At 43.4% G+C, this 23,304-nt stretch overlaps 2 protein-coding genes across 3 annotated transcripts in view; one reads left to right on the top strand and one right to left on the bottom strand.

Annotated features, from left to right (window-relative positions):
• Positions 1-417: 417 nt before the first annotated feature.
• Positions 418-6,310, bottom strand: Cox17 (cytochrome c oxidase copper chaperone COX17). The gene is made up of 3 exons (XM_048422754.1): positions 6,123-6,310; positions 3,667-3,755; positions 418-554 (listed from the first exon to the last, which is right to left on the bottom strand). The coding sequence occupies exons 1-2, from the start codon at positions 6,227-6,229 to the stop codon at positions 3,671-3,673; spliced, it is 192 nt and encodes a 63-aa protein (XP_048278711.1). The 5' UTR covers positions 6,230-6,310; the 3' UTR covers positions 418-554; positions 3,667-3,670.
• Positions 6,311-13,408: 7,098 nt separating this feature from the next.
• Cfap91 (cilia and flagella associated protein 91) overlaps positions 13,409-23,304 on the top strand; it is a 41,900-nt gene continuing 32,004 nt past the window's right edge. The window contains exons 1-5 of one of the 2 annotated variants that reach the window (XM_048422810.3): positions 13,409-13,633; positions 16,107-16,183; positions 16,917-17,074; positions 18,097-18,180; positions 19,758-19,814. In XM_048422810.3, coding sequence (XP_048278767.3) covers positions 13,519-13,633; positions 16,107-16,183; positions 16,917-17,074; positions 18,097-18,180; positions 19,758-19,814 — 491 coding nt within the window. In that variant the 5' untranslated portion in view covers positions 13,409-13,518. The remainder of the gene's footprint in view (positions 13,634-16,106; positions 16,184-16,916; positions 17,075-18,096; positions 18,181-19,757; positions 19,815-23,304) is intronic. The other variant, XM_048422809.3, reaches the window with a different exon arrangement.

Below are 23,304 nucleotides of genomic sequence, written 5' to 3'. Positions count from 1 at the left end.
ACACATGAAGATTACATAGTTCTCTAGTGTATTCCTCAGCATCCTTTGTTTTTGAGGTTTTTATTTGTTTGAGGTTAGAACTCAAGGCCTTGTGTATACCAGGCAGTCCTCAGCCACTGCACTGAGTCTCCAGTCTGTATTTGAGATTTTCAGTTCAATGCACGAAAAGGCTAAATATGGTTAACTGCAAGTCTTGGCTGAGATGACATGGCTGTGACGTCATTTTCAACAGGGAAAATATTCTACTGGTTGAGAGAAGAATCTGTTTTCTCCCTACAATAACTATCTAATCCTGTGACGCCACAACAACGCAAAAGAAACTCACAGCCAAGGCTGTTGCTACCTGCTGCGAGAGGGAAAGGGAACGGAGCAGAAAGTCACGTGGGTCTGTGAGGAAAAGAAGAGCCACAACGAAGATGGTTTGCCACACTTTCTTTTTGCTTTTTAATAAATTATAAATACTTCATCCACTTATCAAAGTGCATCAAGGGAACTTTCAAAATATTTAATCTTCTTCATTCTTCAGGGATTTTTTCATTCACAACATAGGCCACCTGCAGAAAAGATTTTATTTCAGAAAGTCAGAGTTCAAACATCAAACCAGACCTTGGGATTTAGGGACTTAAGACCGTCAGAAATAAATGCTTCCCTGAAATATTACGTAACTGTCACAATTCTTCTAAACAAGGCATGAAACAAAGACTGATTTTCAAAATCCTAGTTTAGCTTAACTAACACCACCCTAAACTGTTCATTACAGTATCTAAACTTTAGAAGTTTTTGGTGAAGTAAAAACACCATTTTTCTTAGAAGTTACTTTAAAAACAGGCACTGTGCTCTGGAAGAGACCTGCACGTCTCTGCTGGTTCAAGAACTGCTGGCAACCGTGTTAGAGGTGAGGGAAGGTCAGTTCAGTACAGTTCCTGCGGGGAGCTCCTCCTTGATCCAAGGGCAAATAAAGAAAAGCCTCTGAGTCCACAGCCAAGATGCAGAGAGAGAGAAAGAGAGAGAGCAGCAGAGGACAGCGGGGCTGGCCTGGGCTCCGCAGTGCCAGGCCTCTCCAGAGCCCCTTATCCACCCTACCCCAGTCCCTATGCAGGAAGACAGAGAGTACCATTGAATAGATGGTTGCTCAGGCGCCAACTCAAGAGCTTCCTAAACCTGTTCCCTTTGTTTAGATTTTAGACAGGAAGTAAGCCTCACCAAGACACAAACACCTAAATTCCCTTTTTCCTAAAGAGCTTGAAGAAACAATGATACACTTAAGCAAAAGTCTGAGTAGGAAAAGGAACGAGAAACAGAGCCCTGCCCCACTTCAACAGCCTGCACACCCTTACCCCTGGTACCGGCCCCACATCAGAAGGGGCTGAGAAAGAGGGTGGGGAGTCCCTGGCAGGTGGGACTGTCTTTTGCATTTTGGCATTTCAGAGAGTCTGAACAGGTGATCCCTATAATGCATTATCTTGAGATATGTTTTCTTTTCTTTTTTGTTTTTCAAGACAGGGTTTCTCTGTGTAACAACCCTGGCCATCCTTTGATCCCAGCAGATCTCTGTGAGTTCAAGATCAGCCTGGATTACAGAGCAAATACCAGGACTCCAAAGCTACACAAAGAAACTCTGCCTCAAAACAAACAAACAAACAACAAAAAACAAAAGACAAACAAATAAATAAAGTTCTATTAAACAAATAAATAGCAGCATCACCATGACTTTAATTTTATTTTAGTGGATTTCCATGTTTCTTTTGACCTTAAAAGCAGGAAGGTAAGAGCTACCCACTCACTCCCTGATATTTCTAATTAGGTTCTGACTTGTCTACCTTGGCTCTCAGTGAGAGAACGCTGTATGACTGAAGACGATCTAGACTCACTACCAATATACCCATTTTTTCTTTATAGTTTCTGAGTCTCTTCTTTTGCTATCATTAAATCTTCAGAGATTTGATATTCGGCATAGTCCCTGTCTCTTCAGTGCTAGCAAACGGAAGTAAAGGACTTGAAAACCATCTAGGAGTTGAGTCAGCAGGTAACACGGCCTGTGAATTCTGGAAAGTGTCCCTTAGGTGTTTCTGAGGTCCAGCTCCAGGTGAGAACCAGTGACTGATGTAGAGTAACTTGAGAGGGGGCATAAAAGGAGATAACACTGATCCCCAACTGCTGGGCCAGCTCTGATTGAGATCCACTTACGTTTTTGAATTAAGGAGCTTTTATGACGACTGTTGAAAGTGCTTTTCCTCTGAAGAGGTTCTCAGAAGATATGGTCTAACAGTGTAAGAGACAGGGCAGGGCAGGTGGCTGTGCTGGAGTCTAGTGCATCAAGGTTTGGTCGGGAGGTGTGCTCCCATGCATTCCAGTAACTGATCTTTTTCATTAGTAGTCATCCTAAGTCTGAAGATCAAGGTAATGTAGAGCCCTAAAGTGAGCATGCTGGCGAGGAAAGCTCACCGAGTGTTAGGAGCAGCACGCCGAGGGTCTTTGTTTGGAGAACGTAATCCCACCACTACCCTTTCAGGGCACCTCCAATTCCCCCATGAAGCTCTCAGCAAGACATAAAAAAACTGAGGAGAAAGCGCCAGAGCGCGGAGCAAGCGTTCTGATGTACAGATGCTGGGGCCTGTGTCTTCAAACACCTTCTCCAGCCACACTTCTTATCGGGTGGGGGACACTCATCTCCTTTCTGTACTTCAAATACCAAGAGCACTCATGCGCGACATTCCAAAGAGAGGTGAAAGAGAAGGAAACCAGCTCTCCACCACTGCTAAACTGGAATGTGGCCTTGGTATCTCCCTGCTGTCGTTAAATTAATTAGGGGTGGCAGGGAGGTGTGACTTGAGAGGGCACAAATAGCCGTCTGCCTGGAGGCTGGGCTTCCAGCTCCCCTCCTGCTCAGCCCACCTCAGGAATCCTGCCACACTGAAAAGCCATTAATTTCTCCACTCATTCACTCATTCCCTTAATTAACAACACCCTATTCAGTACTCACTATGTGCCTGGCCGTGGTCTAGGTGCTAGGGACAGTCTGGGGGTGAAACCAGATGCTTCCCAGAGCGTAGGTCCTGGCTGGAGGGAAGCAGGGTGGTCCCTGGAAGAGGATGCTCAGTACACAGGTGTATGGTGACTAAAGACACAGTAGCCGTCAGCCACACACTGTTAACCTTCTTCCAAATTAAGAACTCAGTTCCCTGGCCTCATTAGGCCCAATTCAAGCGCTTAAAAGTTACCCATGGCTAGTGTTGAACATCTGGAGAATGTGACCACAGGACACCTCTACCATTGTAGGTGATACTGAATGCGGCTGGAACAGTGCCAGGGAAACACATCCCTACTTCACATGGGGCATGGAGGAAAAGCCTCTCTAATGAGACTTCAAAACAGCAACTGGAATAGAACAGGGTACTTGAACTTCCCACAGCCTGAGTCCTTCTTACTGTAATGTAATCTAAAGACTCTTAGCAAACTAGTTCTCAAAGCTTCATATTCCAGCTCGGATTTACTGGCTGCTCCCAAGCTGTTGCCATCGCTTCCTACCCCACACTAGGAACTGAGAAGTTACTTTCTGAGTGCTATTTAAACATGCTGGGCTAAGCAGGCAAGTGGTCTCCCGGTGCCTGGGAGCTAACCCTGTGGAACAATGTGGACTCTAAGCGATACAGTTCACTCACTCACCGCGTCATATCTTAAATCCCAGGGCTCGCATGCACTCCTTGTGGGCCTCGATGAGATGGCCACAGTGCTCTTCTCCTTTCTCGATGATGCTGTAAGATAAAACGCACTAGTTACCTAGTAAATAGACGGTAAGCACATGCGCAGAGCGTACATGGCAGTGCAGGAGAGGGGGCAGCGAGCGCGCAGAATGCGGCTGAAATTACGAGCAAAACTCTGCTATACCGAACAGCTTGACTAACTAGTTGTTCTTCCAATGGTTCCATGCCCATAAAGATGTTCCACAGAACTAAGGTTCTGAGATTTGTTTTTATTGTTGTTTGGGGAAAGGTTCTAACTGGATGAAATAATTCCACATAGCAAATGATATCTTTAGTCTACACCCAAGGAATAAACATTTCTTTAAAATGAAATAAACTGAATAAAATATTTACATTAAATAAAGGGAAGAGGGGAAAGCTTAACTTGTGGGCCTATTATCACATAGACATTAACTTCCTGTTTCTCCTTACATCCAAACACACTTAAACCTATTTTTAATCATTAAACACCCGACAACATAAACATCCAAAAAGATCTGGGAGCCAGGATGAATCCTGCTTAAGGACTTAGCTTTGGAGTTCATCAAAGTCCATCAGCGAAGAGAAAGGAAGACAGTTCCAGCCAAGTTTTTAAAGCAGGAAGAAAAATAAAAACTTGTAATGACACACATTGTGTCCATCTATCAAAACAGTATCGGATGTTAGGATTCTGGTAGTGACATTTAAGACCATCTGCCATGCAAAGCCAAAGTGGCTGGCACTAAAGAAGAACAATCATCTCTCCTAGTGTTTGGGATCACCAATGTGTAGCCAGGGAGCTAAAATCCACCCTTGAAAAAGTCGTCAGGGAAGGAAGGGACAGACTGGGCTTACTCACACTAAATAGAATCCTTCTTTGAAAGATTAAGGGACATTTCACTGATAAAAATCTACAAAGTAACCCAAGGGGCCAGAATGTACTGGCACATGCCTGAAACCATGTTTGGGAAGCTGAGGCTTGAGAATCTTGAGTAGGAGGCCAGCCTGGGCGACGTGTCAAGACCCTGTCTCAAACGAAGTTGGGCAATAGGGAGGGTCTACCATTAAAATCCTTACCAGCAGATAAGACAGACTGGGTGGGATGACGGGGAGTCCTACAGAGCAGAAACCTTACAGAATGCTGGACTCGGTCAACACACATGGGAAGCAGACATGGTAAGAACCCTGCTTAAGATGGAGAATAGGGATTCAAGGTCTGCCTGTGTTTCTAAGCTCTTAATTTTGACCTCACATTTACCAGCGTTTCCATAAGCAGGCATTACCACTGCAGGACCCTCCGCATCAGACTGCTCTTTAGAGTCTCCACTTCCAGCAGGGCTTGCAAAGCGGTGGTCATAAGATGACCAGAGTACACTCTCACTACCCCAACCAATAATTTCTCTTTCGTCTATGGTTTTTTAAAACATGGTCTCACTCTGTTGCTCAGGCTAGACTTGAACTGTGGCAACCCTCCTGCCTCAGTCTCCCCAGTAAGGAGATTAGAGGCACGGGCACCCGTACCTGTTTCTACTATTACTTCATCACTTGGACGGAGAAATAGCTGGAGATGAATATTCACGTCATCTGAGGGCTCCTAATGAGATCTGCTCCAGAACTGAGACTTCATCAAAGTGAGAAAAGCCAAACCTTTCGTGACTTGATAAGCTAAACATTAATGTCACCTATACTGGAGGTTTTTAAATATGTATTTGTTTTTATTTCATGTGTATGGTTGTTTTGCCTACATGTTTGTCTGGACACCAGGTGTATGCAATGCCCACACGAGCCAGTAAAAGCCAGAAGAGACTGTCGGACTCCTCTGGGACCGGAATTAAGGATGCTTGTTAGCTACCAGGTGGGTGTTGGGAATCAAAACCAGATCCTCTGGACCGGCAACCAGCGCTCTTAAAACACAGAGCCATTTCTCCAGCCCCAGACAGGCTGACTTTTAACCTTCGGCCTTTTAAAGGGGGATCTCTACAGAAATGTATCCTGTGTATCCTATTTGCGCACGTTCTGAAAAAAATTCCCAGCAATTACCTGAAATTCTTTGCTTTAATCTTGCTAAAGGTATCAGACCTAGTGGTACAGTGATGGCTGGGAACAAACTACCACATAGTTTAAGTTCCTTTAAGACAAGTAGCATCTCTACGCACTTCTATATATCTGGACCCAATACCTAAGAAGGTTAAAGGGCATTGCAGCAAGGAATGAAGAACGAGAACCTTGGGGCCAACCTATTTCTTGCCCTCTCCCGTTACACCTAACTGAGCCTGAGGTGCGCACTCAGGGAATGAGACGACTGCGAAACTATGGGTTCCCGTTACTCCGGAGGGCCAGGGGGCAGAGCGGAGGCAAGCCTGCGGAAGCCTGGCTGTCCCTCCCCGGCCGCGCACTGACCACGCATCGCGCGCCTTCTTGGTCTCCGGGCAGGCGCAGCATGGCTTCAGCGGCTTCTTTTCCTGAGCCTCAGGCGGGGCAGGGCTGGCGGCGGCCAGATCGGGCATCTTTCCAGCGGAACGCAGCAGGGAGCGCACACGCGCGAAGACCCCAAGCGGCGGCGGTCTGCACTCACTTCCGCAGTCACACTAAAGAGAATAGGAAGTCCCGCCTCTCAGAACGGAAGCGAGCCTAAGATGCGCGTGCGCGAAAGAAGTGGTACAAGGGCTTTGACCCAAGGGCATGGTTTCTTCTGCGCAGTCGCAAAGGTTAAAAGGTCACCCAGTGTTGCTTTTGAGATAATTTAATCGCAACATTTTTGCTTTCTCTTTCCTCCCTGCAAACCGTCACGTGTGCGCACCCCTTCCCCTCTGTTCTTCAAATTCATGGCTTCTCTTTTTTTCTTTACTAATTGTCATTGCATGCATATGTATAAATGTATACATATATATTCCTAAATATAACTTGTTCAGTTCAGTATAATTTTACCTATATGTACGTTTTAAGGATTGACCTTTGGCACTGAACAACCATTCAGTGTGCCGTTCCCTGGGGAAGGCCCCCCTTTCCCATTCACAGCTTTGCTCTGTTGCCTATAGTTTTTCCCATAGAGTTGAGGCGTCATGGACTTTTCTCCATTCGATTTGACATGCTCATTTCACCCAGAGTTTAAAAGTGTGCGTGGGCAGATTTTGCATAGGTGGAAGATGGGGAGAGAGCTGAGAGGCCTCTAACCCCCTCCCATAGATGTAGAAACTATAGCCGAAGAAAGCAACATTACCTCTCTGAACTCCATAAGAGTGAAATTCAGTTCCTTTGAGTACCAGATCCTGAGGCATTTCATGACCTCCCGTATTCCTGCCCCTTCCCTCTTCATGTTGTATAGTCTGCAGATGTTGAAGGTGAAGGTCCCCTTCCTCCTAGTCCTCTCTGACGTACACACTAAATCTTCAGCTAACATTCCATGGCACAGTAGCTATGAAAGGATGCAACTTTCCTGTCTAGTTTCAACTGTTCCCTCCCTCCCTCCCTCCCTCCCTCTCTCTGTCTCTCTCCGCCTCTCTCTGTGTCTCTGTCTCTGTCTCTGTGTGTGTGTGTGTGTGTGTGTGTGTGTTGGGTTTGTGTGAATAAAAAGGCAAGGTAACTGATAGTGAAAGTAAAACCCTCAGTGCAGCTCCATTCTAACTGTAGAGATGTTCACTTAGAACTGGCCACATGTTTGAGTGACTTTCTTAAACTAGCTTTTAGCTAATGGGGTGTGGCAGGTTATTTTTTCAAATACAAGTATTTATAGACAAGGAACTCTACCCTAGGCTGCATGACCCTGACTGATCATTACGTGCTGGGATTACAAGTGTGTGCCATCCATGCCTGATTTGTACGGCTTCCTGAATGCTAAGCAAACACTACCAACTGAGTTACATCTCTTCAGTCTCCAACTGGTTTTAGTATAAATTGTCCAATCATTTATTTGTCACGAAAATAAAATTAAAAAATACTTTTTCCAGGTATTTCTTAAATCTAAGTAGGAACAATATAATCTTCAGGAAAATAGCTTCCATGGATAGTGTTGAGTTTGAGAGTCATTTAATCCTCATAACAAACTGAGGTTCAGAAATGCATCTAATTTGTTCAAAGTTCCGTAGCTCCCGAGGTTCCACCTCTCCCAGTGTTCCATGTACTATCCCAATGTATCTAATGCAAAGTGACTCTCATTTTAAAACCACTGATCTGTATTTATTTTTTTTCTTAGTAAATGAGCAAGGGAGAAAAAGAGAGAGCTGGAAAATTTAGGGAATTATGAGGATTGAGTTCGATACAAATTGTAGGCCAAAAAGGGGGAGGGAGAAAAATTGAAACTTTTTTGTAACTGATATTTTTTCATCCCATTTTTCCCTTTGTGAAGGACAGTTCCTGGAATGAACCCTGCCTCACTCTGAATGTCCTGAGAGACCGATCAATTGACTAGGACTCTAACGCTGTAGCGAGGACTGAATGTTGCTAGTCCACAAGGAGCTTGCTAGGAGCAGCTTTACCCTCTGGGCTGCCCTTGGCCCCTTTATTGCCCCCTCCTGTACGTGGCCTAATTCTTTGTGAGTGTTAGGTAAACAAGCAGACACTCTCGTTCCCACCAACCGCAAGGCTGAGAATCCAGATACCATTTGAGGCTATAGTTGAGATTTTCTCACTTTCTTGTGACCTATCTATTGTTTTTACCACTATATCTGGGAAGTGTCTTCATGCATGATTTTCTTTTTTTCTTTACTGCAAAGCTGTGTGAGACTATTACCATACTGGAATGTGGAATTTGGGATAATGTGAAACTCTCCCCAGACCACGCCATTCATATTTGTCTCCAGAATAAACTATCCCTTATCCCCTTTGATGTTTGAGTTGTATTTTCGTGTTGAAACTTTTTTTTTTAAGTGGAATTGATATGGACTGGTTCTCTGTGTGGTCTCCTTAGTAGAGGCAGGCCCCAGGCAAAGCGATCTTCTGCCTTTGCTTTCTTTAGATGAATTTATCTGAGGCTGGAATAAACCCTTGGCTGTCTCTCAAGCACCATGACCTATAATAGCTGCTTCTTTGAGATGGAATAGTCTCCGGCTCGTGAACAAAATAAAGAGCCAACTGGAAATGGTGGACAAACCTGTAAGTTCAGCCCTCTGAAGGCAGACACAGGAGGATACAGAGTTTAAGGCCAGCCTGGGTTGTATACTGGGTTCAAGTCCAGCCTAGGTCTCAAAGCTTGGTCATGTCTAAAAAACGAAAGATCTCCTTTCAAAAGGGAAATATTTACTATTTTGTACTCAGCAACCTACCTCTTGTTTTAGGATGCTATAACCACCTTACGTATGTGGTTACTTTTCCTTTTACCTTTGATGAGTGAGTAAGCACGAAGCTTTACTTTTCTTTCTCAGCCTAGATGTTTGTAGACTAAGATGGTTTATTTTATATTAAATGGAAATTAAGAATATAAAACATACCCAATTATTGTTTCCTATATAATTCTGCGAAAAACATCAATAACCTATTTCCCCCAAGAAGAGCTATAATTAGACTATTAAGTTGAAGAGCCTGAGAGATAGTTCAGTGAGTAATTCCACTAGCCACCAAGCCTAGCGACCTGAGTTCAATCTCCAGAACTCAGATGGTGGCATAAGATAAACAACTCCATACGTACACTGTGGTGCACACCCACACATACACACACATGCTAATATTTTAAAACTTGAAAATCGGTTAACATAAGGATGAACACTAAGATACGATTAGTAAGACATTTAATACACTTTCTATCCAGTGATCGCTCCTCAGTTTTTATTTTAACTAGCAAATTTTACCCTTTTTAGCTCTTGGATTGTTGTTGCTAAAATTACTAAATTAATAGGCAACAAGCTTGAAATAGTGACTTGAGTAGAGGGGGATGACCCCAAATAACAAATGGCTTCTGTGAATGCGATGGCAGAGCCACCGACACGACAGACAGCAACTAAGATTTATTTTCTTTTTCCTTTCTTTCGTTTTTGAGACAGAGTTTCTCTGTGTAACCCTGGCTGCCCTGGAACTCACTCTGTAGACCAGGCTGGCCTTGTACTCCAGAGATCCACCTGCCTCTGCCTCCCGAGTGCTGGGATTAAAGGCGTGTGCCACCACCACCCAGCATGAATTACTTTTTAAAATTCTTCAGTGTTAAAGGTGTGTAGCCCTGTTCCATGCCTACCGTGCGCAAATTTGATGACTTCACCCAAGGATGTGCAGCTGCTGCTAGTAGCGAAGGAGCGACACCACGTGTTGAGAGCAGAGAATTGCAAGGCTTAAATTCTCGTCTATTTAAGGCTAGCCTCTGTGTTGCTTACAGAACTAAGCAACTTTACATAATATTTGCATGTCTGCCTCTGAAGGAAAAAAAAAAAGCTTTCCAGTTTCCCTGGGGAAACATGTACTATACAACATCCTCTGGCTTCTGATTCTTGAGAAAGCTGAGTTCTGACTTCATTTGCAGGCCGGTTCACAAGTGGTGGGAGAAGCCATCAAGCTACTGGGTGACTGGGAGGTGACAGCTATTCACTGACAGCAGCAGCAGCAGCAGCAGCAGCACAGAGTGTTGGCATCTTTACACTAGTTTCCAGAATCCCTTTTTCCCACATGTGATGTGAAAAGGCCAAATAGCCACACGTGTATTGAGTTGCTTCGTAGGAAGAGAATTCATAATAAAGAGAAATAAAAATGTCCACCCTGCCTTCTGCCTTAAGGGCAGCACCGTCTCTATCAGCCAACATTGTTTCCCATGCAAAAGGACAAGGACAGACAATGAATGCCCCCTGCCTTGCAAGACACAATAGAAATTAGCCCCTGTGGAGAATTCAAATATGATCAAATCTTTCCTTTTACCTGAATTTCATTAACAAGAACCACTCTTCAGTGCTGAAGTTTCTTTTATACAACTACATCAAATGGCGAGACCTAGCTTCACGAAGGCCATCCATCCATTAGTCATTTATTGTTTTCTCTGGACATAATGTTTATGTCTCACCCAAACGAAGCCCTAATCTCCACTATGGTAGTTAAGATCAATGAAATCATAGGATGCAGTCTCTATGATGGGTTTGGACCTTTAAGGAAGAGACTAGTTACTCTCCCCCTCAATTATGTCATATGAGAATAGAGCAGAACAAGAAGGTAGCCATGTGCCGGCCAGAAAGCCCCTCGGCCCTTATCAGAAACAAAATAGATGTGCACCTTTCTTATGCTAGACATTCTAGATCCCTTGTGAGAAATGCGTATCTGTTGTTTAAGTCATGCATGCTTAACAAGCCATGGCACCAAGACATCCACGTAACATTTTTAGCACAGCCTAACAGTAGCACACATTTGTCTCCTCACCATTTCTCTAGGACAGGAGTCTGGGCGTGGCTTAAGGATTTTTCCAGATTGCAATTTAAGACTGGGGGAGGTTACTGTTTTATCTGAGCTTCCAGCGGAGATGAGTATGTTGCCAGCCTCACTCCAGTTATTAGAGAAATTCAGTTTCTTGCTATTGTAGCGGGTAGGGTTTCAGCTTCTTTCTGGCTAGCAGTCGGAGGCCATGTCAGCTCCTAGAAGCCATCTACAAGTTCTTTGCAATGTGGGGTTCCAAACATGGTCACTTGTTTTTTTAAAATCACTTATGAAGAGAAAGCAAAATAGATACTAAAGGTCTCTGTAAAATATCAATCACACAGCCGCTTATTTCCCACCGTGGCCTGCGGAGTCTTTTGGTTAAAGCAAGTCCTAACACTAAAGGTGTAGGTATGACCCAGGACACTGAGGCCTGCCAAACTCAAACCCATGGGCACCCAGCCCAGGACAGTTATGAAGGCAACCAAATATGAACTTGCTTAAACCATTGCATTTTTTAAAAGTTTTTTTATTAGTATTGTGTGTGTGATTTGGGGGAGGCGCTTGCTGTGGCCAGCATGTGGAGGCCAGAGGACAACTTTGGGGAGCTGGTCCTCTCTGTCTACCTTTACATGAATTCTGGGGATCAGACTCAGATTGCCGGGCCTGGATTGTCCCTGGTAGCCAGCACCTTTGCCTGCAGAGGAACCAACATTAAGACTATCTTTTGTGTGTGTGATTTTTAAAAAACCTCAATTGTGAGTGGCTAAAGTGTGATCTTTATAGAGAGAAATGACAACGCCGGGTTGCAATGTCACAAGGCTGGACACGCCGACCAGAGCATGAACACCAAGGGGTGACCTGGGAGTCACCTTAGGAGTTTACCACAGGTTGGTTAGTTATTCGAAGATAAACGTAAGACGCAAACTGTGTGGAATAGATCTAAAAATGGAGAGAAGTGTTGAATTATTACCTTAAGTTCCTGGCCTGCGAAAATTCCCTGATTTCTATAGTTACGAGTCCATGAACCAAAATTCAGGGGAAAAAAAATTCAACAAGTTTCCAAAATATGTTCTAAAGTGAAATATTATTTTAAAAGCGGTAAAGTTCGAGCTAATTAGAATATCAGATATATGGAAATGTATGCAACCATAGCAGTAACACGAAAAACAGTAAAGCATTATGGCTCCACATATGTATCACAGAGCTATGGCTGTCTTGGGTGGGATTAAACACCTGTACTAACATGCCCTGCTCATTTCTCTGATTTTGATGCATAAGAAAAAGAATCTAGCATTGATTTTTATCTTTATCATCATAGTTCAGGAGAACCAAGTTGGTTTAAGAATGTTTTTTTTTAAACTACAAAATGCTAGAAACTCACTGCTCTAGAACAAAATGAGGGCTTAAAAAAATCTTTAGTGGGATGAACCAAGAATAAATAACATCTTTGAGTCAACCATGTACATTTGAATATGTACTATATGCTTGAACAAAATAATTAGTATTAACTTTGTTAGTTATGATGGTAGCAATTTTTTTTTTAATCTATAGCTTGTGCTAAAGTGTATCTCAGTAGGGGAGCGCTTGTAGCGTGTGTGAGACCCTAAATTTAGTTTGCCACCAATAATGAATGAGCAAACAACGTCATTAATTCGAGATGCTGGTTACTTTTAAAGTAAAGTGATAAATGAATGAAATTTCTTTTAAAAAGAAGAATGTGTCGTGGGCAAAAGGTTCTGAGTAGTCTCGAAAACTGACCCAATTTTTGCTTAGCAGAGCCTACTACGCATGCGCCGAATTGTCCGCATCTGCTCTAACGAAGAACAGCAGCCTGGAGACAGATTTCCAATCACTGATGTTCTAGTTCACTCTGAAGCTGATATGATCTTGGTTACTGCCCCAAGGCCCAGCATTTAGGAGCTTAGATTCCCTCGAAAAGGGGCTTTCAGAAAAGAAAGTACCCTTCTTCTAGAAGGTTACCAGACCTCCCAGGGATCTCCAAAAGAGACTGATGCAAGGGCTGTTACTAGCAAATGGCTCTTGGTTTTCTAGAGTAGCCCTTTCCCCAGCTTGTGCTCTAAACCCTAGTTGGACCGGAGCGAGGTCGTCCGCCCCCTAGCTCTTCTTCCTAGCCCCACCTCCGTCTACATCAGCGTTTCCTTTCTCTTGCCTCCTTCCTTCCTTCCTTTCAGTTCCCAACTCCTCAGGGCGCTCCATATCCTGCTTCTTCATCCTGCCAGGTTTGCCCACAGTGCATCCTCCAAATCTACTTTGTCACTCCGTCCTGCTTCTTTAAATTGCCCATCTAGGTCCCGCCCCGCTCCCACCCCTCCCTGCCCTGCCGTCCCGCCTTCTGAAACTCGCCCCGCCCCTTACCTCGCGTGTGCATCTGAGGTTGCCATAGCTACGGTGTACCCAGCTACCAAGCCTCCCATAGCTGGTGTTTTGCTGGTCGGACGAAAGAGGCAGTACCATGAGCCATACAGTGACCATCCAGGAGCCCAGCACCAAGCTTCAGAGGTTTCCGTACCGGTGCCAGCGGTTGGGGCCCAAGGGCAGCGCCAGTCGAGTGTACGATTTCCTGTACGGTAAGCGCTGTCCACTCCTCCCAGGAGCTAATGTTACCTGGTAGGGGTGTAGCTTGCTAAAAATAAATAAAATAAAATAAAATAAAATAAAATAAAATAAAAATAAATAAGATAGCTCCAGGACCAGTCCTCGGCCCCCAGACCGCATAGTTAGGAGTAGCAGGTCCCTGCACGCAGGTGGCCGCGCGCGGTAGCGCTTCGGAAGCCACAGGTACGCTCAGCTTCTCCAAACAGCAGGCGGGGTCTTTTTCTCCTGATAACTGATTTTCCTGAAGCCTAGTCCGAAGTTTTGGGTACACATTTAGGAAAGTGTGGAATGACTTGCAGAGCTGCAGATTCACGCAACGTGCCCGCATTCAACCTGCATAAAACATCCAGCGAAGATAATCTTGCTGCCCTCAGGCTCCAGACAACTCCAAATTCGGTGTTCTGGGTAAAGCGGTGCCAGTTTCTCTCGCGTTTGTTTTCAGAGGGCCTTTTGTTTTCCTTCAACCTTCTTGTCTGCCGAAACATTGTTAATAGACTTGGTGCACTGATTCCCCGAGGGCTAATTAAACTCCAGTTTACGTTAATGTCCCGATTTTCCATGCGTGGTTTGTTTCTCCGGACCTTAATTTCCGGTCCATTCATGTTTGTAGTCTTCTCGGACCTATTCCAGCGCACAATGTTAGGTGTGTAAGTGTTAACTAAATTATTGGATTTGCTGCTGCAACCACCGCAACAGCTTACGGGTGATGCCTCCTTTTTCGGATTTTGCCCACGGTAGAACCAAGCTGTCACCTGAACCCAAAACTATTTTCAACTATGTCCCTTTGGGTTCACATGAGACATCGATAAGACCCATCTTCCTTGGCTTGGGCCGTGTAATGACAGCTCACATGTTCTGCCCAATGGTCTACTTTGTTACTCTTGGTTTCTTCTTAGGAAATAAATCTTATAAATATTTGGCCAGGGTATTTGTTCCCCTAGAGAAAAATCTACTTGGGAAGTCAAATGTCTCTCCAAAAGCTGCTTATGAATTTAGTGTCATGTTGGTTGATTTTTTTTTAAAAAAAAAGAGTTTTATACCTTTCTACCGTATTGTAGGTGTATGAGTGTTTACCTGCATGTATTATTACACCCCTCTGTACCTGGTGCCCTTGGAGGTCAGAAAAGGGCATCAGATCCCCTGGAACTAAGTTCCAGATGGTTGTGAGTCACCTTGCAGGTGCTAGGAATGGAAGCCAAGCCTTCTGCTAGACTCTAGACTTGCATCTAGACTAGCAAGAGTGCTCTTAATAGTTGAGCCATCTCCCCAGCCTCACGTGGCCCGATCGTAATAGATAATCCACTCAGTCACCAGTACCCTTCCTCACTAAAGGTATGCCCAGTGAGCAGGTACTTACAGGAACAGGTCAATTAGTTGCTGACCTTTGGAGAGAAAACTCCTAATGACATTCTGATATACGCATAGATGAGTGTCTTGCTCAGCCTTCATCAGAGAAGCTTCTTCCTGCAGTAAATGGGAACAGACACAGAGACCCACAACTAGACAATACCCAGAGAGAAAGAGACCTCGGAACACCCAGTCCTTAATGGGATGAATACATCAAATCCCTATCCTCAGGGAACCCCACAAATGAGGAGGTGGAAAGACTGTAAAAGCCAGAGGGCATGGCGGCCATCAAGGATGCCAAGCCTTGTAGACACAGCAGGACTGATACTCACATGAATTCACAGAGCCCGTGGTAGCAGGCCGGCATGGGTCCAAGCCAGAGGGGGTGCCAGTGCTGAGAGTGAGATGGACACAAGCCCCCCTCCCTAACCCAGCAGCCATCTCCAGCTGATAACTTCTCACAAAGCAAAACTTAGTTCTCTCCGACAGAGTCTCACTGGGTAAACAAATCACTCTTAAGGCCAGGTCTTGTGCCCAGCCGTAGATGCCAACACGAAACAAATACGATGGCATTTCTGAAGATTCTTTGTCCCATAATGCTTTGTTAGGGACTTTGTTTCCTCTGATTATCTTCTGCATATATAACATGGCTTCCGCTTTTTTTTAATGGAATTTCTGTGTGAGTAAGTGTGTGTGTGTGTGTGTGTGTATGTGTGTGTGTGTGTGTGTGTTTATGTTTCTTGTGCTTTTCCTTTGGTTTTCTTCTTCTCTTTGCTTTGTCTTATTCCTATTTGTTTGTTTTTATTTTATCTTATTTTACCTTGTTATTATTTTTTAGATGCCTGTTTGTTTTCTAAAGAGAGAGAAAGAAAGGGCGTGGATTTGGGGGGAGGGGGGAGGATCTGGAGGAGTTTGGAGGAGTTTGGAGAGGGAAAACCAGAATCAGAATATATTGTATGAAAAAAATATCTTCAATTAAAAATAGAATACATAAATAAAGACGAGAGAGAGAAGGGGGAGAAAGTTGTATTCTTTGCCCAAGATTCTCCCTGGAGGTGTAAACATACTTAATCTTTACGTCACTCTGCTGCTTTACAGACCCGTTATTCATTGTGTCGAGTGAGCGAGATCATGCACAAGCGAATATCCAAGCCACCCTGGTTCGAAGCAGACTGGTAAGTCTAACTTATCTACTAGCACAACCTAATTAATAGGAATCACCAGGCTTGGATACTGCACTAATCAGAGCAATTAATCCGGATTGGGGGTACTGTAGGAATTACTGCACCATGATTTCAGGGGCCAAGCTTGTAAGGACACGTAGCTCATTGCAGGGGTTAAGTAAGAGCGAACAAAGAACTCATAAACTGGTCTGGAGAGATGGCTCAGAGGTTAATGGTGCTTGCTGCTCTTGCAAAAAAAGGGGAGTTCAGTTTCCAACAACCAGGTGCAGTGACTCACAACCACCTGTAGCTGAGTTGCCTGTCACTGCAGTTCTGTGGGATTGGATGACCTCTTCTGGCCTCTGTGGGCACCTGGGTTCATGTACACACGCACGCACACACACACACGCGCGCACACACATACACACACACACACACACACACAGGAACCCATAAGCTAAGTCAATGGAAAGTATGTGTGTGCCTGGGCTAGAAAATTTAAGTAGTAGTAAAGTATGTACAGCACAGAATAATACAGTCCTAGCCCCTGTCACATAAATATGGGGGCCAGCCTCTTGAGCATCCTCTCAAAGACAGTCTGTGCATGCACTAGTCACTCCTCCTCTGGTGCTCGATACGTCGTTTTGTGCTTTTGAAAAAAACTTACAACATGATTAAGTTGTATTAGAAAATCTGACCATGTAATTTTGACCTTTTCCTGTCTGCCTCACTTTCCCAACATTAGAGAAAAGTTCCCCACTTTAGGTCCATGTTCAGTAACCTGTTTCATCATCCACGATATTCTATATACTGGAACAAGTCAGATCCTGTCCCATCGTGTGTCAGTCGAGAATGGAGGGGACAGGAAGCCAGACATAAAGAAGCCCTTCGACTCCGCGCTGCGTAAGTATCAGGGGGTCCTGCTCCAAAAATATATGCATGTTTTTAATGAATATATTGATTTTTTTAAAAATTGTAATTATTTCGCATGATTTGAAAACTTATAGCTGTGATGTAAATCCCTCTTTGTAAAATAAAACTGATTAAGAAAAAAAGCCATACATTTTATACATATATAGGTTATATTTATTAGCCATATATTAATATATATGAAATTTATAATTATTTGCAAAATACGTAAATATATTAAATAAGTTCTAAAACACATATGTTTATATATAATAAATATGATAGTATATTAGCCATATATGTGATCATTCTTTTATATATTTACATATATGTTTACACATAAATTAAACCATGGTTATATATGGTTAAAAGTTCTCAGAAGGTTAACATACATATATAAATATTTATGTTAAAGGACAGCTCACCACCAAAGCCAGGGATGATCCAGTCTGTTGTTCCTTTGGTTCACCTTAGAAATTGTAAGTGATCTTTTCGAGGCTGGAGAGATAGCTTAGCAGTTAAGATCACTGACTGTTCTTCCAGAGGACCTGGGTTCAATTCCCAGCACCAATATGGCAGCTTGCAACTGTCTGTAACACCAAGATCAGACAAACATGCAGACAAAACACCAATACACATAAAAAATAAAAATAAAAAAGTGATCTTTTCTTCTGGAACTTAAACTATGGTGTTTTTTGATTTTTTTATTTTTGATTTTGTACTTACAAGTAAATCACCTTCAAAAATAAATCTATTAAAATCTTAATTATTTAAATGACTTGCAAGTAAGTCATGGTAAGTTAATATAAATAATAATGTAGCCCAGACAGGGCATGAAATTAGTCTTTGAAATTTTTCTATTTTTATTAAAAAATGGCATTTTTTGTATTGGGGATTTTATAAACATATTCATTTCTCAACTCTTGACTTTTCCTCTTACCAGATCCGCTAAGCTCAGCTCGGAAACACGACACGTAGAGAGGATGGCTTGAATGTATTTCTCTGCTTCATTTTAGGTTGGATGCTTCCTTCCAGATGCCCAAGGAAGAGTACGAAGATCCGGAAATTTCTGGAAGGAATCGCTATAAATTCTTTGACAGGTAGAGAGTGAAGAGTAATACATGTTGGAGCCTGAGGCTGTGAGGAGCCTCTTTATGGTGGCAGCAGCAGTTGTCAGCCCTAGGGGGGTGCAGCACGCCAGCCCTCATGCTCAGTTCTTTGCTTGGATGTTACCTAATCTTCACAGCAGTGTAACATGAGGGGGCCGGCTTGTTGGGGTTTCCGTCCCGCTCGGTACCCCACAGCCGGCAAATTCCAAAGAGAACTCACACACAGGACTCCATAAGGTTATAAACTGATTGGCCCATTAGGTCAGGCTTCTTGTTAACTCTTAAAACTTATGTTACCTCATTATCCTTATCTACGTTAGCACATGGCTAAGTACCTTTTTCAGCAGGGCAGCTTACATCTTTCCTCTCTGGTGGTCTGGGCAGGAGTGGCAGAGGGAGTTTTCTCCTCCTAGCCTTATCCTATTCTCATTGCCCCGCCTCTACTTCCTGTCTGGTTGACCCGCCTATACTTCCTGCCTGGCCAATCAGTGTTTTATTAAAATACATGATTGACAGAATATAGACAATTCTCCCACACCACAGCAGACATATGAGAGGGCAGATGAGGTACCCATGGCAACGAAGGATGGATAGTTGATAGCAAAACGTTGTCATCAAATGCAGTCAAATATAACACATATCTTGAAATCACTGGATAGGAGAAATTACTAAAAGCGTCCAATCGACAATACTTGTGAATGTTGCTCAAACCCAATCAAAAGATTTTATTTCATTGATGATTGCTACTCCTGTGATGATCGTATACTCAAGGCAGACCTACTTAGATGAGGATATCCCTGCCAATTGTGGGTTGGAAGATAATCTTGATACCACATCTGAATAAGCTTCCTTTTAAAGGAAGTTTTTGAAGGACTTTCTGATCTACTTTATCACACACACATTTCCTCATACAGATGTTTTAAAAGAGAAATTTAATTTCTTAACTATAATAAATGCAAGTTCTTAGGCTCTCGGCAGGAGGGGAAGCTTCAAATGAAGGCCTTGGTTATCTCAGAAGGTCTTAAGAACTTGAGGAATTGCTGGAGACTGACAGGTACCCGAAGCCCGAGTGCAGATATTCTCCTGAGAGCGTGGTTGCCTAGAAGCGGCCAGCGTGCACAGTGAGGATGCAGAGTAACCACCTGCGCCAGATCCTGGCTGGATCTCCTGGGCCAGAGCTGGGAATTTGCATTTTAAATAAGAACATCTCCAGTGGTTTTGTATACACAAAACTTTGAATATTACTCATTTTTTTAGTTTATTCAAACCAATTTTTTTATTTAAGGAAGAAATATTTAAGTAAGAAGAAAGGTTGTGGGGCTGGAGAGATGGCTCAGCGGTTTAGAGCATTGCCTGCTCTTCCAAAGGTCCTGAGTTCAATTCCCAGCAACCACATGGTGGCTCACAACCATCTATAATGAGGTCTGGTGCCCTCTTCTGGCCTGCAGGCACACATGTGGACAGAATATTGTATACATTATAAATAAATAAATATATTAAAAAAAGAAGAAGAAGAAGAAAGGTTTGCCGGTACGAAAATCTCACACGTGTTTTCCTGTTCCTCTCAGGCCCTTCCTTCCATTTCTTCAACAGATGCCGCTCAATGTTGTCTTAGCACCGTCCAAGTAAGTGACTTTATTTCATAAGTCTCTCAAGTCATCATTTCATTTTTACTTCAGGAAGGCAGTTCTCAAGACCAGTGCTCTGCAGCCTATAAACCATCGACCACCATAGTCAGGAGCCTACCTGATCCCTCTGGTGATTTTCTGTGTGCCAAGATCTAATAGTGTTTTCTAGAATATTAAAGCTTAATAATTTTTCTAGTGGGTCAAAGTGTCAGACATATGTTGCTATTTTATATACACTTTGTTTAATAAAGATGAATGGCCATGTTTATATGGATATAATGGTTATGACATGCAATATATTTCTGATAATGAGTTATGTGTGCTACAAATTGTCATAGACTGAGGACTGAGTGATTTATAAGTAATAGAAATTTATTTCTTATCATTCTGGAGGCTAGGAAGTCTGAGAGCAAAGCACCAACATTGAGTGTCTGCTGAGGGCTCTTGTGCCATGTCCTCATGTAGTGAAAGGGGGAAAGACCATGCTCACACATACGAAGAAGTGGGACCTATGTTGTGACCTCTAGCACCATTATAAGGTTCCAGTCTATCCATGAAGGCTTATCACTTCCCAAGAGTTCCATCTTTGAGTCCCATCAAAAAGGAATTAAGTTTTTCATCTGTAACATGCACACACGCATGCGCAAACACACACACACACACACACACACACACACACACACGTTTTACAAATCTTCTTTTGTTTCCCTGGAATACATACTTTTGGGGTGGCAATCCTTCAGTATTTTATCAGGAAGATGTCATGAAATGTTTTTTGGGGGGTGCTAGGATTTTAAGAGTCCGTGAGCTCCCACTAGCTTGTGTCAGCTGTCTCTGGTTTTCCCCATTATGATCTTGATACCCCTCGCTCATATGCTCTCTCCTCTCTCTCTTCAACTGAACTCCAGGAGCTCAGCCAGTGCTTGTCTGTGGGTCACCGCATCTGCTTCCATCAGTTACTGGATGTAGGTTCTGTGATGACGATTAGGATAGTCGCTAATCTGATTAAAGGGGAAGGCCTGTTCATATACCCTCTCCGCTATTGCTAGGAATCTTAGCTGGGTTCATCTTTGTGGATTCCTGGGAAATTCCCTAGCACCAGATTTCTCCCTAACCCCATAATGGCTCCCTCTATCAAGATATCTCTTTCATTTCTCTTCCTCTCTGTCCCTCCCTCAACTCAGCCATCTTGAATCTTCATGTTCCCATTCCCCATCCCTTCCCTTCTACCCACCTCCCAGTTTACCCAGGCCATCTTAACTATTTTTCCTTCCTGGGACTGTCCATGTCTGTCCCTCTTGATCCCCCTTTTACCAAGTTTTTCTGGAATTGTGGATTATAGCGTCTAATTGCATCTAATATCCACTTATGAGTGAGTACATACCATATTTGTCTTTCTGGGTCTGGGTTACCTCACTCAGGATGTTTTTTTTTTTTCTAATTCTATTTGCCTGCAAATTTTAAGATGTCATTGTTTTTTTTTACTGCTGAGTAATACTACATTATGTAAATGTGCTACGTTTTCTTTATCCGTTCTTTGGTTGATGGGTATCTAGGTTGTTTCCAGATTCTGGCTTTTGTTTGTTTGTTTGTTTTTGTTTTTTGTTTTGTTTGTTTGTTTTTCGAGACAGGGTTTCTCTGTAGCTTTGGAGCCTGTCCTGGAACTAGCTCTTATAGACCAGGCTGGCCTTGAACTCACAGAGATCCGCCTGCCTCTGCCTCCCGAGTGCTGGGATTAAAGGCGTGAGTCACCACCTCCAGGTTCTGGCTATTAACTATGCTGCTATGAACATAGTTGAGCAAATGTCCTTGTGGTATGATTGTGCATCCTTTGGGTATACACCCAAGAGAGATATTTCTGGGTCTTGAGGCAGGTTAATTCCCAAATTTCTGGGAAACCGCCACACTGATTTCTAAAATGCCTGTACAAGTTTGCACTCCCACCAGCGATGGAGCTGTCTCTCTGCAGCATAAGCTGTCATCAGTATTCTGATCTTAGACATTCTGATAGGTGTAAGATGGTATTTCAGAGTCATTTTGATTTGCATTTCCCTGATGGATAAGGATGCTGAGCAATTCCTTAAATGTCTTTCGGCCATTTGAGGTTCTTCTGTTGAGAATTCTGCTTAGATTGTACCCCATTTTTTAATAAAATTATTTGGTACTTTGGTGTCTAGTTTCTTGAGTTTTTTATGTATTTTTTGATTCAGGCCTCTGTCAGATGTGGGGTTGGTGAAGATCTTTTCCCATTTTGTAGGATGCCATTTTATTTTATTGACTGTAAACTTTGCCTTACAGAACTTCTCAGTTTCAGGGGTCCCATATTAATTGTGGCTCTCAGGGTCTGTGCAACTGATATTATATTTAGGAAATGGTTTCCTGTGCTAATGCATTCAAAACTACTTCCTACTTTCTCTTCTATGAGGTTCAGTGTGGCTGGATTTATTCAGGTCTTTGATCCACTTGGACTTGAGTTTTGTGCATGGGGATAGATGTGGATCTATTTTCATTCTTCTACATGTCGGCACCCAGTTATGCCAGCACCACTTGTTGAAGATGCTTTCTTTTTTCCATCGTACAGTTTTAGCCTCTTTGTCAAAAATCAGGTCTTCATAGGTGTATGAGTTAGTACCAGGGTCTTCAATTCGATCCCATTGATGCACATGTCTGTTTTAATGCTAATACCAATCCGTTTTTATTACTGCAGCTCTATAGTAGAGCTTGATGTCAGGAATGGTGACACCGCCAGAAGTTCCTTTATTGTGCAGTATTGTTTTGGGCTTTTGCTTTTCCATATGTTCTTATCTGTCCATTTCTCTGTCTATTTATGTGAATGAGTGTGGGCACACTTGTAGCATGCCAGTCTGTGCATATCAGAGGACAGCTTTTGAGGGTCAGGTCTCTCCTTCTGTCTTGTTGAGCGCGGGTCTCTCTGTGAGTGTGTCCAGGCTATGCAAGGGAAGGTCTCTCTGTGAGTGTGTACAGGCTAGCCAAGGGAGAGTCTCTCTGTGCAGTTTTTTTCAGGCTAGCCAAGGGAGGGTCTCTCTGTGCAGTGTGTTCTAGGCTAGCCAAGGGAAGGTCTCTCTGTGAGTGTGTCCAGGCTAGCCAAGGAAAGGTCTCTCTGTGAGTGTGTCCAGGCTAGCCAAGGGAAGGTCTCTCTGTGAGTGTGTCCAGGCTAGCCGAGGGAGGGTCTCTCTGTGCAGTGTGTTCTAGGCTAACTGGCCCTTGAGCCCCCTGCTGGTTCTTTCTCTGTCTCTTATCTTCCACTGGGAGTTCTGGGGTTACAGACACATGCCCCTGTAGTGGGCTCCAGCCATCAATCTCAAGTCACCAGGCTTGTTCAGCAAACGCTTTTACCCCCTAAACCACCTCCCTAGCCCCAGTATAAATATTTTCACTTGTGCATTTTTTTTTTCTTTTTGAAACAACGTCTTGCTATTTAGCCAGACTTGGCCTCCAACTCACCATGTCCCCATCTCCCAGTACT

This window comes from Myodes glareolus, chromosome 2 (assembly GCF_982192425.1).
Source record: "Myodes glareolus chromosome 2, mMyoGla1.1, whole genome shotgun sequence".
In the NCBI taxonomy this organism is placed as follows: Eukaryota; Metazoa; Chordata; class Mammalia; order Rodentia; family Cricetidae; genus Myodes; species Myodes glareolus.
Note: the sequence above shows the minus strand (reverse complement) of the source record. Positions and strands in the feature narration are given on the sequence as shown.